Here is a 16,250-nt window from a genome sequence, read left to right on the forward strand (position 1 = left end):
TGGTAGCCCATTTCACCCATCACCCACCTGGAACAATCCCGAGTTCTGTCTTAACAGAAAACCGCTAAATTTTTCGTCATGGATTAGTAAAGGTATCACACACCTCAAACATATGTTCCATAATAACACTCATTCCCTCATTTGGTCCAGAAGTGCAGCATTGGGGAGAATCACTTTTTAGAATTTCTCCAGATCAAATCCTCTGAATAGAAGATTTGATCTGGAGATTAACATCAGACCTAACAACAATCAACAACAATCAACATCACTAATTAAAGAAGACCTAATATCCAAAATCTACAAGATAATTTCCAAGTTCGACCTAATAATATCCATCCCTTCAAAAAACTGGGAACAAGACCTACAGATCATCCCCAGTACTAACTTTTGGATCCAAATCTGCAAAAACTTCTTTATATCCACCAACACAAACATCAAACTCATATAATAGTACATGATTATTCATAGAGTACACTACACAGGGAAAAGGATTTAAAATTGGTTTTATAGACTCTGAAATTTGTCTGCACTGCACACAAAACACAACAGACAGCTATATGCATGCCACATGGGACTGCACACTAATTAAACAATTCTGGCGGGCCATCAATGACAACCTCTCTCTTCTTTTAGGCTGCAACATCCCTCTATCCCTTCCACTCTGCTTACTAGAGGACATATCCAACATCGACCTAAACAACACATCCAGTAGAATACTCTCCATAGCCCTAATCATCGCCATTAAAACTATCCTCATGAACTAGAAACCAAGGAACACAATCAATATTACGCTTTGGAAAAATCTACTAATTAAATACATATCAATGAGAAAATGATCTGCCTCCATTGAAAAACAAACCACTGATTCTGACATAATATGGAATCCATTCATCTATACTCTAAATTATTAGTTTCCACACCAATTTCACTTGTCACCTCTTTTTGGCCGTCCACCATCCACAATAAACATGCACACCATCATTCACACACAACTACCATAACACCATAACACCGTGATCCCAACAAACTTTTAATCTGACATACACTTGCACACACAGGCATCACACACATACACCCAAAAAACATACAGTGCACACAATCAGACCCCCCCAGCTCCCTCTAATCTATCCTTCCCTCCCACTCTCCTTCTCTCTTTTCTCACAATCTTTCCCTCTAAACTGCTCCCGTGAACCATCATTACTATTATGTGTACTTACCACTTACTTATATATTCTTTTAATTTCTAATCAAATATATTGTTATTATGGTTATTATTACTATCAATAATATTGTTGTTGTTGTTGTCATCACTATTATAATCATCATTGTTATTATTTTTGTTGCTGTTATTAATGTTGTTGGTGATGATGGTGGTGGTGATATTATTTTTTTTATTGATATTACCAGTGATATTATTCTTGTTGTTCTTCTTCTTCTTCTTAGCCTATTGTTATTATTACTATTATTATCTATTATTATCTATCTACTATTATTACTATTATTATCAAACACTTCCTCCCACCCCCATCCCCAACCTCAACCCCACCCAACTCCTTCTGGAGACCCTTCCACGCTACCACACAGACATACACACCAACACACTCATATGTGCATATTAAGGCACATTAACCCCCTTCATTTGAACCTTCACTCCCTCAAAGACCATCGAGTTGTACTTGCCTTTTTTTTCTTGGTTCTTTTATTTTTTGTTTTGTTTCTGTTCTGTTACCTCCTCTGTCCCGTCTTCCAACACCATGTATTGTATTGTTTTACACTTGTATTGTTATCATTTTATTGCACAAATAAAAGAAAAAAAAGGAACACTGAATCATTTATGACATTCACAAAGGTGGGCTGTTTAAAATTTAGTTTAAATGAACCTGCTATTCTTAAAATATAACCTCGTAAAGCAACGCTGCCTGTGTTAATTAAAAAAAAAACTGAGTTTTTTGTCAGAATGACAATGAAGAGGGAATATCAATGCATACATTATTTAAAAAAAACACAACACACTGTTTCCCTGTATAAAAAGGCCATGGATTACATACACTCGTAAATATTTTAATGCATTTAAATATATTCATGCACAATTCAACATCTTGGTGAACGCCTGAGCAGACGGAATAATGAGGTGCTGTACATGTGGTTGACTATGTGTCTGTTCGTCAGGTTGGTGTTCCCACTGTTTTAAGTATAAGGTTTGTTTGCCCATATGTTTACCTTGGCTACCACAGGTGTGCGAGCACTCAGCCCACGGCGACCAATCAGAGAGTATACAGCTGACAGGACAGTCTACCACGCAGCTCTCTGACAGCTTCCACTTGTTGATCAGACCAAACTGTAGAAAACAAGAGCAGAGCTGTGAGGAGGGCGAGCCAATTATTTCCAAGAACAAGAAAGAGAAAGTGGCCACATTTCCATATTCTGAATAGACAGCAGTTCATTTGAGGACAGATTTGGAGTGGAGATGCAACAACTAAACAATTTTATTTCTTTCAAGCAATTTTGGGGTATAGTTGTGCATTCTTTAAATTTCTGTGAGATGGAATCAAATTGCTGATGTACATTATACTTAACACAGAAGTGGCAACATCAAAGCCTTCATTCCCATAAATCCCCTAAATTTGCAGTGTAATATGATACTGGATATACAAGAAATTAACTGTGTGTTGGGGAACAAGACTGATATACAGTTTGCAACATACCAGTGAGTAAAGTTATAGCTGCTGCAGCTTCATGGCAGATTGCTTAGTGAAACATGACTTTGTTAGGAGATTAGATGCAATATTTCTACTTATACATTATTGAAAGCCCGGCTGCCCTGTTTGTTTGGGCTAGTGGGAACAGAAGAGGACATGGAGTACACAGCATCGATCAATTCTTCATACTTAATAAAACTCTTTCTCTCTCTCTCTCTCAATTTTGACCTCATGTTTACTCATGTATTGGTTAACATTTCCAAACATACAGAGCATGAAAAGACTTAACTGTCTACTAAAAGAAATTATATCATTTGTTTTAAAAGGTCAGCCATAGTAAAAACCTTTTTTTGCTTAACATAATAAAATTAAATCTCCCTGCCCATATTTATAATAGTGTGACTGTAAACACATATATTCTCCTCAAACTATAACTGTACGATCAGAAATGTGCAACTGCTGCATCCCGTGATGAATTAAATGTCCGACTTCACAGATGTTACCTGCTCGCACTTCTGTAACTCCACAATCTTGCCATCGCTGTTGATACAGTCCAGGAGACGCAACTGTGAACCCTGACCACAGATGGCATTTTCACTCAGCTGGCATGTACTCCAGTCTGCAACACATATGTAGTAACATAGCTGTACATTACTGCTAACAAATCACACTGTCAGACCTGCAGGATCTCTATTCTAACCAGAAACATGGTGCACACTGACCTCAACCAGCTAAGCTCGCAAATACTTATTTGGGGAATATTTGTTGATTTTACAGCCAAATTTGCTTTCTTTCACTTTTATTCAGTCCAACACATTCATATTACGATTACACAACACCATGCTACTGTTGGTCACTGGGGGCTGCCCAGTGTCAACATGTCCATGTATGGCTCAGACCTGCAGTGCAGGTTGTCCTACCTGAGACTCTGTACTGGTAGGTGAAGCAGGTGCTGTTGAGGATGCAGGGTTCTGACTGGACCAGCTCTGGACAGACTGAATTTGCTGAAGCAGGTTGGCGGAGGATATGTCTGCTCCTGTTTCTTTCTGTCCCTTGGTCACATTGCTGCACAACAATGACAGCACCAAGAAAAGAGCATGTCACTCACAAGGTTCAGCCATAAGGGGGATGGGATGAAGCCAGTTGTAGTCAAGGGTCAAAGAAATTAAAAGCTCTCTCCTGTATTGATATGTATAACCTACTGACTAACACATTAAATTATAATCATGCTTTGCGTTATCAGTCATTAGGTAATCAGTATCTCACGTAATCAATCACTACTTTAGGCTGCAATTACTGCTCTTCCACAATCCTTTTTTCTATTTTTTTGTATTCAAAACGATATTTCACTGCTATGACTTCACTGTGACTGCCACCTTTATGACCTTCATAAACCTGTTTAAATGGCATTGTTTAATTAAAAAAATATGCCAAGAGGGTTGTTTTAATTTCTAAAAATAAAGTCTAGTCGTTGCCTAAAAACCCTGACAAAAAGTCAGCAGTGATTTTAAAATGTGACTTTAGCAAGCCACTGAATAACTGCTATGGATATGCTAAAAATATCTTAATGCTACAATGATAAGTAATAACACAGACAACACAGATTATACTTCCAAATCCATGAAGAGATTTTATCTGCTAGGAAGCTAGATGTTTTGGAGTTAGCGAAGAGACTTTGAAAATTATGCATGAGTAACATTTTAAAATGATTTGATCTTTTAAGATGACCGATGTGTTATCAGTACTTGAATGTTAGAAATGAAGGAAACTTGATGCATTTGATAAATTCAGTTACTAAAGACATAGGGAAGCCACAGATGCAGCCGGGTGAGAAAAAAAAATACAAAGAACAAAGCTTTTCAGATTATGCACATCTGTACTCTCTCTACCCATATGAGCTTTTACTATCAATAAAGCACTATAGGAAATTCCAAACCACCCATAGTTTGTATAGCAAGTTGTTTGTGCTTAATGCAAACTGAGTACTAATTATAGAAGACCTCCCTGGGCCTCATTATGCCTCTTTTCCTAAGTAAACCTGATCATCCTAGCACTCCAATTTTACAATATTGTTTTAAAATAAGTCTCTGACGTCTAAACTTGCTGTGGTAAACTGGTATAATTGGACTGACTATATGATGCAGTTGTGCTGTTTTGTCTCCAGTCTTAACTGGAATCTTGCCTTTGTGCTATTGACAGCTTGAAATGATAAACAAAGTGAACTAGTCTCCAAAATTTGTGTTTTTTGTCTTAATATGACACATTATCTCATAATCATGTGATAGTATCTCTGAATTATGTACTAAAGCTGCAGTTAACATTTTTGATTTCAAACTGAGGTGGCTTCTGCGTGAATCTTTTTTATGTGTTAACACATTGGTGTTAACAGGCTGAGCTTTTAAAGGTAAAACAGATTCACTGACACAAATCTGTATAAACATCCTCTTATATCCCCCACCTGAGGCCTAAGAACTAGGACACTTGTTTGAATGGAATTCACATGACACATATACTGTTACTGCTGCCTTCAGTGTGCTATAAATATAGTATTTTCAGGCTGAATGTCTGAATAATCCTGCAAAGTGGGTGAACTGGGGGAAAACTGAATTTACTGTATAGTATCAAGTTTAACTCTGTGCATTTGACGGCAAACAAAGACCAGTGTGATAACAATCGAGAGAGCAATTACGAGAACTGTAAGAATACAACATTTACCAAATATATACCAAGGGGCATTGGTAGCATGACGAGAATAATGTGCGAATAATTCAAGTCACACTACATGGGAATAGAAATCTGTGAACAGAGGAGCAAAGGATGTGTGAAAATGTGAAATGTGGAGGAGCAAAGGATGTGTGAAAATGTGAAATGTGCAAGAAATGGCCAGTCCAGTTCCTGAGGGAAAAAGAAACATTCTACAAACAAAGGTTTTTGCAATGAGTTGTATTCATCCCCCTGGCCCTGATGCATCAGAACATGCACCTCAATCACAGTCACCTCCTAATGAGGGACCTCTGTGTGAGCCTCATGAATCAACAGCAGCCTCGGTATCCTTAATGTTTTCACGCCAGCTGTCACACAAACACACACATCTATTTGTATGCTACAGACAACACAGGGTTCTGCAATCTGACTAAGGCTTGACAGCGCCTTTGGCTGTTGATGGGCAATTAAGAGCAATTGTACCTTAATTACAGTAAAATAAATATACCAGTAAAAGCTCCTTGTTAATAAAACAATACAGTTTAGACTAAAAATGTAATTAAATCCTGTACATAAAACATTTTACAATACAGTGAAAATCTCTCTCATGCGCATTCTTGCTCTTCTATATGTGCTCAGCGTGAAAACACATTTTGTTTTTTTTGTTGCACATTCTGCCTCACATTTTCCCTTGTTCTTTGTCACACACAAAAGCACCCACAGAGTTTGGGGATTTTTGCCAGTGTTGTCATCTATTACTGGAATCAATCATGCAATGCAGACCTAAAAAAAAAAAATGTTTGTGTGCATGAGCAACACTAAACCCAAAAAAGTTGAACAGTAATAATCGAGAGGCTTTACAGATACATTAGATGGATGGTTAGACACATCAATCTGCTTGTTTGTCTTGTGCTCTCTTTGTAAAAAACACAAAAAACTTCACCTCCTTCATTTGGAACAGCAAAATCCAACCTAGAAGGTACAATTACCTTTCCTCCCGCAGGACCTTTTGGCGTCTGACTTGGGAGTGTAATTCTCATCCTAACCATTTAACTCTCAGCTAAAATTTGCCCCAAGCTGTGCTGGAGGAGACAGCTTATGAATAGAGATGAAAATGAATATGATATTTCGCTAAGCACAAATAATGTGTATTTAGAAGCCTGTGAGGAAAAAAAACCCAGATATATTCCACAGAAAATCACTGCTGTTTGTAAACCAGAATTTAAGCATGATTAAACCCTTAATCTTATTATTGCTCAATATTGTCATTGGTTTTCATTTCATTTAGGTTCTGTTCAAAATCTAATATACAACCCTGAAAAGTGGATGCTCTCAAATTCTTGACTTCCTCAAAATCCTGTCCATGGAAATCATGGAACAGATGACAAAACACAACCCTGGTGGAGTGCAACATTAACTTTTAGCAGCTAGGTTGGGAATTGGAACATTGTTGGGACATTGTGGGTGTATGTGATGTGCTATTGTATGTAGCTTTGAATTTTATATAATGTGTCGTGTGTTTTTTGCTTTGTACTGTTTGCTATTGTGCTGTTATATGTTTTAATTGTAAGGGACTGCAGATGAAAATTAGCTTTAAGCTAACTCTGGTGCAGTGCATCAAATGTTAACATTTATGTTTAAAACTGTGCATTGCCCTGATAAATACAATACAACAATAACATTACAAAGGCTTGACTGTATCTTTACTGCATATTATGTGATTCATGTCAAAGAGTTTTGGAGCTAAATACAATCCCATTCCCGCATTTTTATTGACATTGTTAGCTTCAACCTAGCTAAAATAAGGCTATGAGGAAGTTATGAAACATCGTCATTAACATGTTTTCCTTCATCACTGTGCTGCTCTTGAAGCCCACAACACAGCTGATCACATCACATCCCTGCACACACTACACAACAGTACAGTAATGGCCCAGGGCTATACAACCACCTCCAATTACAGTGGATCAACATATTTTACATTAAGCATTCCTGTGTCCTATAACACTATCCATCTAAGAAGGAGATTCCTCCTGCCAGGACATTGAGAATTTTGATGTGCGCTTTTTCAAGATCTCCATCTCTCATCAGTGTTTCTGTGCATCATTTCTGTCAGAAGCCAAGCCAAGACAGGTGAAGGTGAGACATACTCATCTGGGAGGAAAATGGAGACAGTGCAGTATCAATGATGATTCCGAGATTGGACTTTCTGTCTGAAAACATAGGGGGGGTCATTATGTACTTCATGAAGTGCTATGAGTTTGGAGTTTTTTTCGTTCCTAATTCCAGTGGCATTTTGTAGTTGGCACTTGTAGTTGTAGTTTGCACTTAGCAGTGACAGCAAATAAGCTAAAATGCATGGGTATGGCTTCGATTCATGAATGTGCAGATCCTTCATCAATGATATATTTTCACCTTCATCTGCTGAACGAGGAAAGTTTCTCTGTGCTCACTGTAAATCTGAGTTTAAGACGGGTACCTATGAGCATGACTCTTGACATCACAACTAATCTGAAGCCAATCGTGGTCCAATATGCACAAGTATGATGTGGAAACTTCTGGATTTTGGATGAGGGAGAAGGACTAGAATCTGAACATATTAGACACAAATTATTATTCAAAGCACCATGATTTTGTGTATCTTAAAACATGTCTTGTGGGGATCTTTAACAAATATTTTCATTTTTTCATTATTATTGACAGGAAGGTGTAAAATCTCACATCTCAACATCATATTTAACATCTTAATATAGCATGAATTCTTCTACTCCCTAAAGTAGTGTCCAAAACACTAATTGTTGCAGCTGTAACATTTCAGTGTAAACCACAATGAGTTATTGTTTAAGCCCTACCTACTACAAGAGTTTCTAATTTACTTGGATGAACAAACAAATAAAAATAAATACCACCAATTCAAACCACTCCTGGGTCATGTGTTGAAGTGTTCAGGGTGGATTTAAATGAAACAAATCATCCATAACAGTTTTATATAGCTGTTACAATTTAATTGGCTTCCAAGTTAACAGTCTTAGCATTATCATGGCAACAAATGCATAACATGATGTTAAGAGTGCTGCCAAAACATGCAGATTGAGAAGACTGAATGAGACAAAATGTCTGTGGAGAAATTAGACTAATTCAGTTATCTCTCTGTCTCTTTTCCCACCCTCCTGACTCTGTTCCAGTCCAATGACCTGCAATGTTTGCCAGTAAACCTATAACACAGCTAGATGGTCGTAGGACCAGTAGCCTGTGGCTAGAAACACTGGGGAACATATGCTACACATTTTTAGCCTGAGGGCTAACCTTCAGTGGAGAATGGAGGCACATTAGTAAACTCAATTTACTTTGCAATACCCCACATTTCAAACCAAGCAAAGTGGGGTCTTGGGACCCCCAGAGGTCCTTGAGTGGGTTCTAGGGGGTCCACAGCAAAAGGAGGAATCATTTATTTGCACTATAATCACCTCCATAAGTAACACAATGACAGAATGCATTATTATTTTGGTCATGGGTTTCATACACGTTTTATAATAAAACATCTAAAGCATAAATCTTATCAGATGGGGGAGCCTGGGACAAAACTTACTAAATGGGTGTCTGTGGTCTAATTTGTATCAGTTTAGGGGTCCTTGATGTGAAAAAGTTTGAGAACCACTGGCTTAGATAACAGCTGGGTGAAGACTTCTGTATGATATGAGTTTTTATTACTGATTATCACCAACATTTCCCTGATGCATAATTAGAATGTGAATGCGTTGCTTTTAACCTTTATATTTACAGGAAGTCTGATGAAACAGTATGCTTATTCGCAGAAAAACTCACCACTTTGTCTCAATGTAACAAAGATCTTTATTTTTGAAAGATATTGTTGAAGACTGCAGCTGTTGATCATTATAATTGGTAAAACTGGGGCAACTTCTCCTACTTCCAAAGTGCATGGAAAAGGAAAAAGTCTGAAAAGGTCAAAACTTCAGCAACAATTCTAGTATAAAGAACAACTTGTGGCCTTCATCAGGCTAAATCTATCAAAATAATAACTAAACGGTTACGGTTAACTAAACATTACGGTCAAGAGTCATAGACAATTACAAATGTAAGTATTATTGTAGAAGAACTGATATTTATAATTTGCCAACTCTTACTTTGTGCAACTTTTAGACGTTATCTGACTTATCTGGCCATTTTATCCCCCTCCCTTACGGGAGCTTTATTTCAAATGTTCACTTATTTGATGTGGATTATTGTCATGCTTTCAATAACAATAAATCATCCAACTTATCATACACAACCTGTCAACCAACCAAAAATAAAAGCAGTTACCTAATTATAGTATTGCTTCTTACCAGAGGGCAGTTGCTCCAAGGTCCCCAGGGTGCTGTGACACAGTCGTTGGGGCAGGCCAGAAAGCAGACCTGGGCAGTGGGTGGCATTTCTTCCTGATCACACAAACTGTCCTCCACATTGCGGGCCTCCCCGCTTGTTGTTCCCTTCTTCACACACCTAAGCAGAGCAGCAGATGCAGCTGTACAACTAGTCTCTAGGGCACTACTAATTGGATTCTTTTGAGTTTCAAAACACATTTTTTTAAGTTTCTGTCTTCAAATACTGTAGATTACACTTTTTTTCTTAGGTGAGATTTTGTGGCTCAGTCATTTTTAAAGCGTCAGCTACCGTTTTCACAAGAAACATGGCAACATTATTTTTTTGTTCATTACATCATTATAAAATGACTTGTGTTTTCTGGATGGCAACCTCTTCCAATCCTATGAATAACTATCTATATGTTTACATTCAATGGCAAAGATGGATGTAGCATGACTTTGTTATCCTGCAATAAAAAGGGAGGAAATCAGGGTGGATAGTTGGATTTACCACGCTTGTGACACAGGAGACCAAAGTTTGTGTTCCAATATCCTGGCAACAGTCAACATTGGTTTCTCTTAACTATGAAGGCAATCTCTCCAAAACTTTAACCAAGTAGTTTTAGTCGTTTAAATTTAGCTATGCCTTATCTGTGGGGATGGAAGACCAGAAAACATATGAAAGCACTCACAAACAACCTAATTTGTAGTTTAGGTATGATAACTAGTTGGAGAAGGAAAGAAAAGTTAGTCAACTAGCAATTTTGAGCAACTACTATAGAGGTCCACCCAGGTTTCAATGTACAACATTGTATTTTTATGAGGTGGTGAGATGAGTGCTCTAATGCGTAGCTGAGATTGTCACAAAAACGAGAATAACCAGCAGTAAATTTAGGGACGGCTTGGCCTTCCCTTCCCATTAACTGCCACCCCTGGCCCTTTGAAAAACCCAGAAATGGGCATGTTTTTGTGGCAGGCAACTTTCTAAAATGGAGAAAATAATGGTAAGTTTTCCCTCTACAATGAAAGCAGATTTCAGCTCTTTTTCTGCATCTGTGTGGTTGATTAGGACCGACTATGCTGTGTCTGTGATTTGAACTTAATGATAGACCGAGTGACTTTTGACACAGTGAGACAGTTTGGAATCTACACTTCCAAAAGGTGCATAATCCAATACCAACATCTGTACATGCAGAAAAGGTCAACACTTCACTCTTTTCCTCTGTGGCTGTTTGTAGTATCACTAAAAAGGCACTGCAGAAAACTAACAACATCCATTAGGAAGCAGTAGTTTGTTTTGACTGTTTGTTTTCCCTTGGCATTGCAAGTGTCAGGACCAGTGTGAATGCCAGCTACAGGACCGATGCCAGTCTACCCCTCCTGGTGAGTGTTGCAGTGCTAGCAGTCTGCCAAGCCAAACCCACTAACTGACCTGATCTTGCGGCTTTGGACTCCCTCTCCACAGGCTGGCAAGTCATCCACGGTGTTGATGGTACAAATGGACCAGGGCTCAATCCTCCACTCATACTGGCTGCATTCAGTATGGCACGGCATGGCCTCGTACACCTGTACGCATGCATGCACGCACACACAAACAGACACAGACATGCACACAAGGAAAGAGACACACATGAGGAATTATAGAGAGAAAGCAGCACAGTGTGTAACCTGAGAAAATGGACACGCATATAAATCAGGTCGCACACATACATATGCAATACACCCACACACCCAAGCATGCTACATGTATAGATAAGAATAGTGTGTGCCTACATTTGTAGGGAATGTAGAAGATTAAGGACACTTATTCTTTTTATCCTTTTCATAGCACACTTACGATGTGTCTACAGCAAAAAAACATTATTATTTTGGTAAATCTAATTAAAAAATAATTTTCACACATTTCTTTGTGCTTTCAGGTATAATTTCTTGGCTTAACCTAGCAGATTCATTTTCTACAGTATGTGCTGTTTTACAAGTCTATTTAAGACTAAAAAGGCATAATGCTTCCTTGGAACTTCTTGAAGTCTATACTACTCATTTAGTGTTTAGACAGCTGGAATGGACCTAAAATGCTGGAGTTCAATATCTACATTCAGAATATAGGTTAAAAAGCATAATTAAAAGCATAGGAATAGAGCTACATTCTGAGTACAGAACAAAAATCAAGAGGAATGTGCAATTCTATGGAAAGTAAACCTTTCGCCACAGAGAGCCACTAAACTTACAGATGGGCACTTAACAACCTACCACTGAAAAAAAAAGAGAGAGAAAACGTTTTATTCACACTGAAATAAATACTATGCATGATATGGAGAGAATAGCATGGGGTGTGTAAAATGAATGACCATGGCAGCAGGCCCTTTAGCTGAGGATGTAACTGACTGAATGTTGAGTCTATTCACCTTGCCCCACTCAACCAGTGACTCTGGCACGTCTGTATAACCAAGGGAACAGCCAGCACAATGCTCCTGTAAACACATGTTTACTCTCAATCTATGTAACAGTCTGCCACAGTAAAAGGTATACTCTAGAGGACAATTTGTGAAAAAAAGCTATGACAAGCTGTAATAGGTGTCTGTATGTGTGTGTGTGTGTGTGCAGACTAGAGAGAGGGAATGAGTGTTGAGTATTCCCTCCCCTACGGGCCACACAGATGCCTATTACACACCCTCATCATCTCCCATCTGTCCCTGCAGATGCCCCTGCTGGGTAAACTGGCAAATACTCTGCTCCCACTTTCTCCACTACTTCCGCAGAAGCACAGCTCCAGCTTAACAGCAAATTTTTATCACCATAAAAATGAGTTTCTAGTCACTTTTCACAATATACACACTATTTATTAAACACTAACGCCATCTGTTTAGTGAGAAATCATGTTGACCTAGCACTTACCAAATGGGTTACAGTGTCACAGCACATAAGGTGTCAAATATTAAATCATTTGTTGGCAAGTTAAAGCTGGCTTCAATACAAGATATGCTCCCAAATATATCTTAGGTCACACACATTTACAAAGATCTCACATCGCAGAGGACAGAGAAATAGGCTATCATTTGGAATTGGCTGCTTTGGTTACACGCTATATGGGCAGTCTTTATCTTCTGCTCTTTTTTTTCTCTTTTAGATGCTTTTGAAATCAAGCACATTTTTTTTAGATAAGCAGTACAAGAATGATAACCCGGCTCAATTTCTTTGAGTGCACTCTCAAAAGCTTTACCGACTATTCACAATATAATGAGGTTCTAACATTCTGAGTCCCTCCAGTTAAAATGCAGATGAAATAATATCCAGATGCACTTCACATAAATTATTCCCATCTGTGTAGCACTCTCTCCAATCAAACTATTGTTCTTTCTCTCGATCAAAAGACAGCGCAGGGTCACAGGAGTATATGTGACTTGGACAGATCTGGCATGCATTTTGTCTTCATTAGCTAAAGCAGAGTATATGTACAGAATGAACGGCACTGACCTGAGCCTGCGTGGATGTCCATATTAGCAGTGCATGACAAGCCAGAAGTTGGGCAGAGGAGAGAAGAACAATGATATGATCATTAGTTTAGATTTTGCCTGTAGTGACAAAAATGTATAGTTTTGCTTAAATTTGATTAAAATACTGCATTCTGCTCTGTGTTTCATTAATGAGGGTAAAGGATGATTAAGTACTTCATCATCTACAGTGATTCTAGCAGCCTTGGATATTTTGCCAAACTGAAAGATTCATGGTGTTGAGAGAGTTTTAAAGTGCTGCAGTTGGTTGCAACAGCTGTGCAATGGCCGGACCTCCAGCTGAAGGCAACTCTTAGAAATTAATTTGTCTGGAGATGGTGAGAGGGAAGTTGGCGTCAGTGAGCATATGCTCAGAAAGACTGTGTGCTCTGTATCTAAACAAGATTACAAAAAGTAATTGTTATGTTGTTGACTCAGATTATTCTGATTTATGTTTCACAGTAATAAAGGACATTCAAATAAATTCCCCTGACCTGAAACAGTGCCAATTATTGCTGTAAACATACTGTAGGTACCTTTGGACCGAACATTTACTGGACTCACAGTTTCAGCCAAATACTTAATGCATCGTGCAGTGACAAATGGTCATAGCAGGAACATGCACCCTTTTGTATTCTAAAAATCCCCCTCGATGCCAAAATAGTTACTTTTCCCACTCACTCATTAATTCATGACTCCGCACGTCTGAATAGGATTACAAGCTTAGGATCAGGGAAAATTCATCTTCATTTCAGGATAGGAGGCATTAGTTAGTGATCACTACATTTTAAATCCCAGGTTTATAGAAAAAAAATGTCATTCTTGTGAAACAACTTCTTTGTGAGATAATAGATATGGCTTCCATCCAAAAAACATACACACTTGCAAAGACTTGAGAACCGCATGCACACAGACTCATAATACTATATGTCCCTGCACAATGATACATTTGCATACATACAAAGACAACATACGCACACTCATACACAAATAAACGCGTATACAAAAGGACACGTGAAGAGCAAACAGGCTTTCCTGCAGAGGTGGCATTTTATTGTAAACAGAGAAAATCAGAATCAGAATCAGGTTTATTGCCAGGTAGGATTGCACATATAAGGCCTTGTTGATGAGGGTGGCTTCAAATGAGAAGAAACTGTTCTTGTGGCGTGAGGTTTTGGTCTTGACAGACCTGAAGCTCTTGCCAGAGGGGAGCGGGTGGGAGGGGTCGGCCATGATCTTTCCTGCTCTCCTCAGTTTCCTGGAGGCATACAGGTCCTGGAGGGACGACAGATTGCAGCCGATCGGCACAGCAGATAATACGCTGCAGTCTGCCCTTGTCCTTGGCAGTTGCAGCAGCCTACCAGATGGTGACGGGGGAGGTGAGGATAGACTCAGTGATGGTGGTGTAGACATGAACCATCACTGACTTTGGCAGGTTGAACTTCTTCAGCTGCCACAGGAAGTATATCCTCTGCTGAGCCTTCTTGGTGAGGCCGCTGATGTTCTGCTCCCATTTGAGGTCCTGGCTGATGATGGATCCCAGGAAGCTGAAGGACTCCACAGTGTTGACTGGTCACACAGGGTGATGGGGTTGGGTGGGGCTGCATTCCCTCTGAAATCCACAATCATCTTCACTGTCTTTAGAGCGATGAGCTCCAAGTTATTTTGTCTGCACCAAGTCACCAGATGGTCATTCTCCCATCTGTAGGTGGTCTCATCCCCACCAGAGATGAGCCCAATGAGGGCGGTGTCATCTGCAAACTTCAGGAGCTTGATGGATTGATGACTGGAGGTGCAGCTGGTGGTGTACAGGGAGAGGAGAAGTGGAGAAAGGACACAGCCTTGAGGGGAACCTGTGATGGTCCACGAGTCAGAGACATGTTGCCCCAGTTTAACATGCTGCTTCCTGTCCGGCGGGAAGTCGGTGATCCACCTGCAGGTGGAGTCAGGCACATGCAGCTAGGAGAGCCAGTCCTGCAGCAAGGCCAGGATGGCAGTGTTGAAGGCAGAGCTGAAATCCACAAATGGTGGGATCCTGGCATATGTTCCTGCAGAGTCCAGGTGATAGAGGATGAAGTGGGGGGCCATGCTTACTGCATTGTCCACAGACCTGTTGGCTCTGTAGGTGAACTGCAGGGGGTCCAGGAGTGGGTCCATGATGGTTTTCAGGTGGAACAGTATAAGGCGCTCAAAAGACTTCATTACCACAGAGGTCAGGGTGACAGGTCTGAAGTCACTGAGTCCTGTCATCCGTGTTTTTTTGGGGATGGGGATGATGGTCTTGAAGCAGGTTGTTACATGGCATGTCTCCAGTGAGGTGTTAAAAATGCCTGTGAACATCGGAGACAGCTGATTGGCACAGTGCTTCAGGGTGGAGGGACAGACAGAGTCTAGTCCAGCTGCTTTGCAGAACTCATCAGGTCATTGGCCAGGTCCAAGTCATGAGTGGAGTGGGGGGCTTTCAGTTTGTAGTTTATGATCTGTCTGAGGCCCTTCTTAGAGAGAGGCAGAGTTTTTTTTCTGAGAACTGCTGTTGAAGTTTCTCAGAGTTCAGTCGTTCAGCATCTCTCACCGCCTTGCTAAACTTGTATTTAGACTCTTCAAACCAGTCTTTGTCCCCACTCCTTAACACTTCCTCCTTTTCCAACCTTAGCTGTCTGAGTTTAGCTCTAAACCAGGGTTTGTCGTTGTTGTAACTAACCATGGTACATGACAGTACACAGCTGTCCTCACAGAAGCTGATGTATAATGCACAGCGTCTGTGTACTCATACAGACTGTTGGTAGCAGCCCTGAAAACATCCCAGTTAGTACAGTACAAGCACGTGTGAAGATCCTCCATAGCTTCACTGGTCCACCTCTTGGATGTCCTCACAACAGGTTTAGAGAGTTTTAACTTCTGCCTGTATGCAGGAATCAGGTGGACTACGGCGTGGTCGGAGTGGCCCAGTGCAGCATGGGTGATGGCGTCATAGGCACTGTTGATTGTAATGT

At 39.7% G+C, this 16,250-nt stretch overlaps 1 protein-coding gene across 1 annotated transcript in view; it reads right to left on the reverse strand.

The window, feature by feature from the left end:
* The window catches only part of thsd7ba (thrombospondin, type I, domain containing 7Ba), a 132,807-nt gene that overhangs the window by 14,615 nt on the left and 101,942 nt on the right, over positions 1–16,250 (reverse strand). Inside the window, exons 15-19 of the mRNA XM_042427374.1 lie at positions 11,199–11,332; positions 9,749–9,905; positions 3,620–3,764; positions 3,203–3,318; positions 2,221–2,338 (exon numbers count right to left, since the gene is read on the reverse strand). Coding sequence (XP_042283308.1) covers positions 2,221–2,338; positions 3,203–3,318; positions 3,620–3,764; positions 9,749–9,905; positions 11,199–11,332 — 670 coding nt within the window. The remainder of the gene's footprint in view (positions 1–2,220; positions 2,339–3,202; positions 3,319–3,619; positions 3,765–9,748; positions 9,906–11,198; positions 11,333–16,250) is intronic.

The sequence above is a fragment of the Thunnus maccoyii genome, chromosome 11 (assembly GCF_910596095.1).
Source record: "Thunnus maccoyii chromosome 11, fThuMac1.1, whole genome shotgun sequence".
Taxonomy (NCBI): domain Eukaryota; kingdom Metazoa; phylum Chordata; class Actinopteri; order Scombriformes; family Scombridae; genus Thunnus; species Thunnus maccoyii.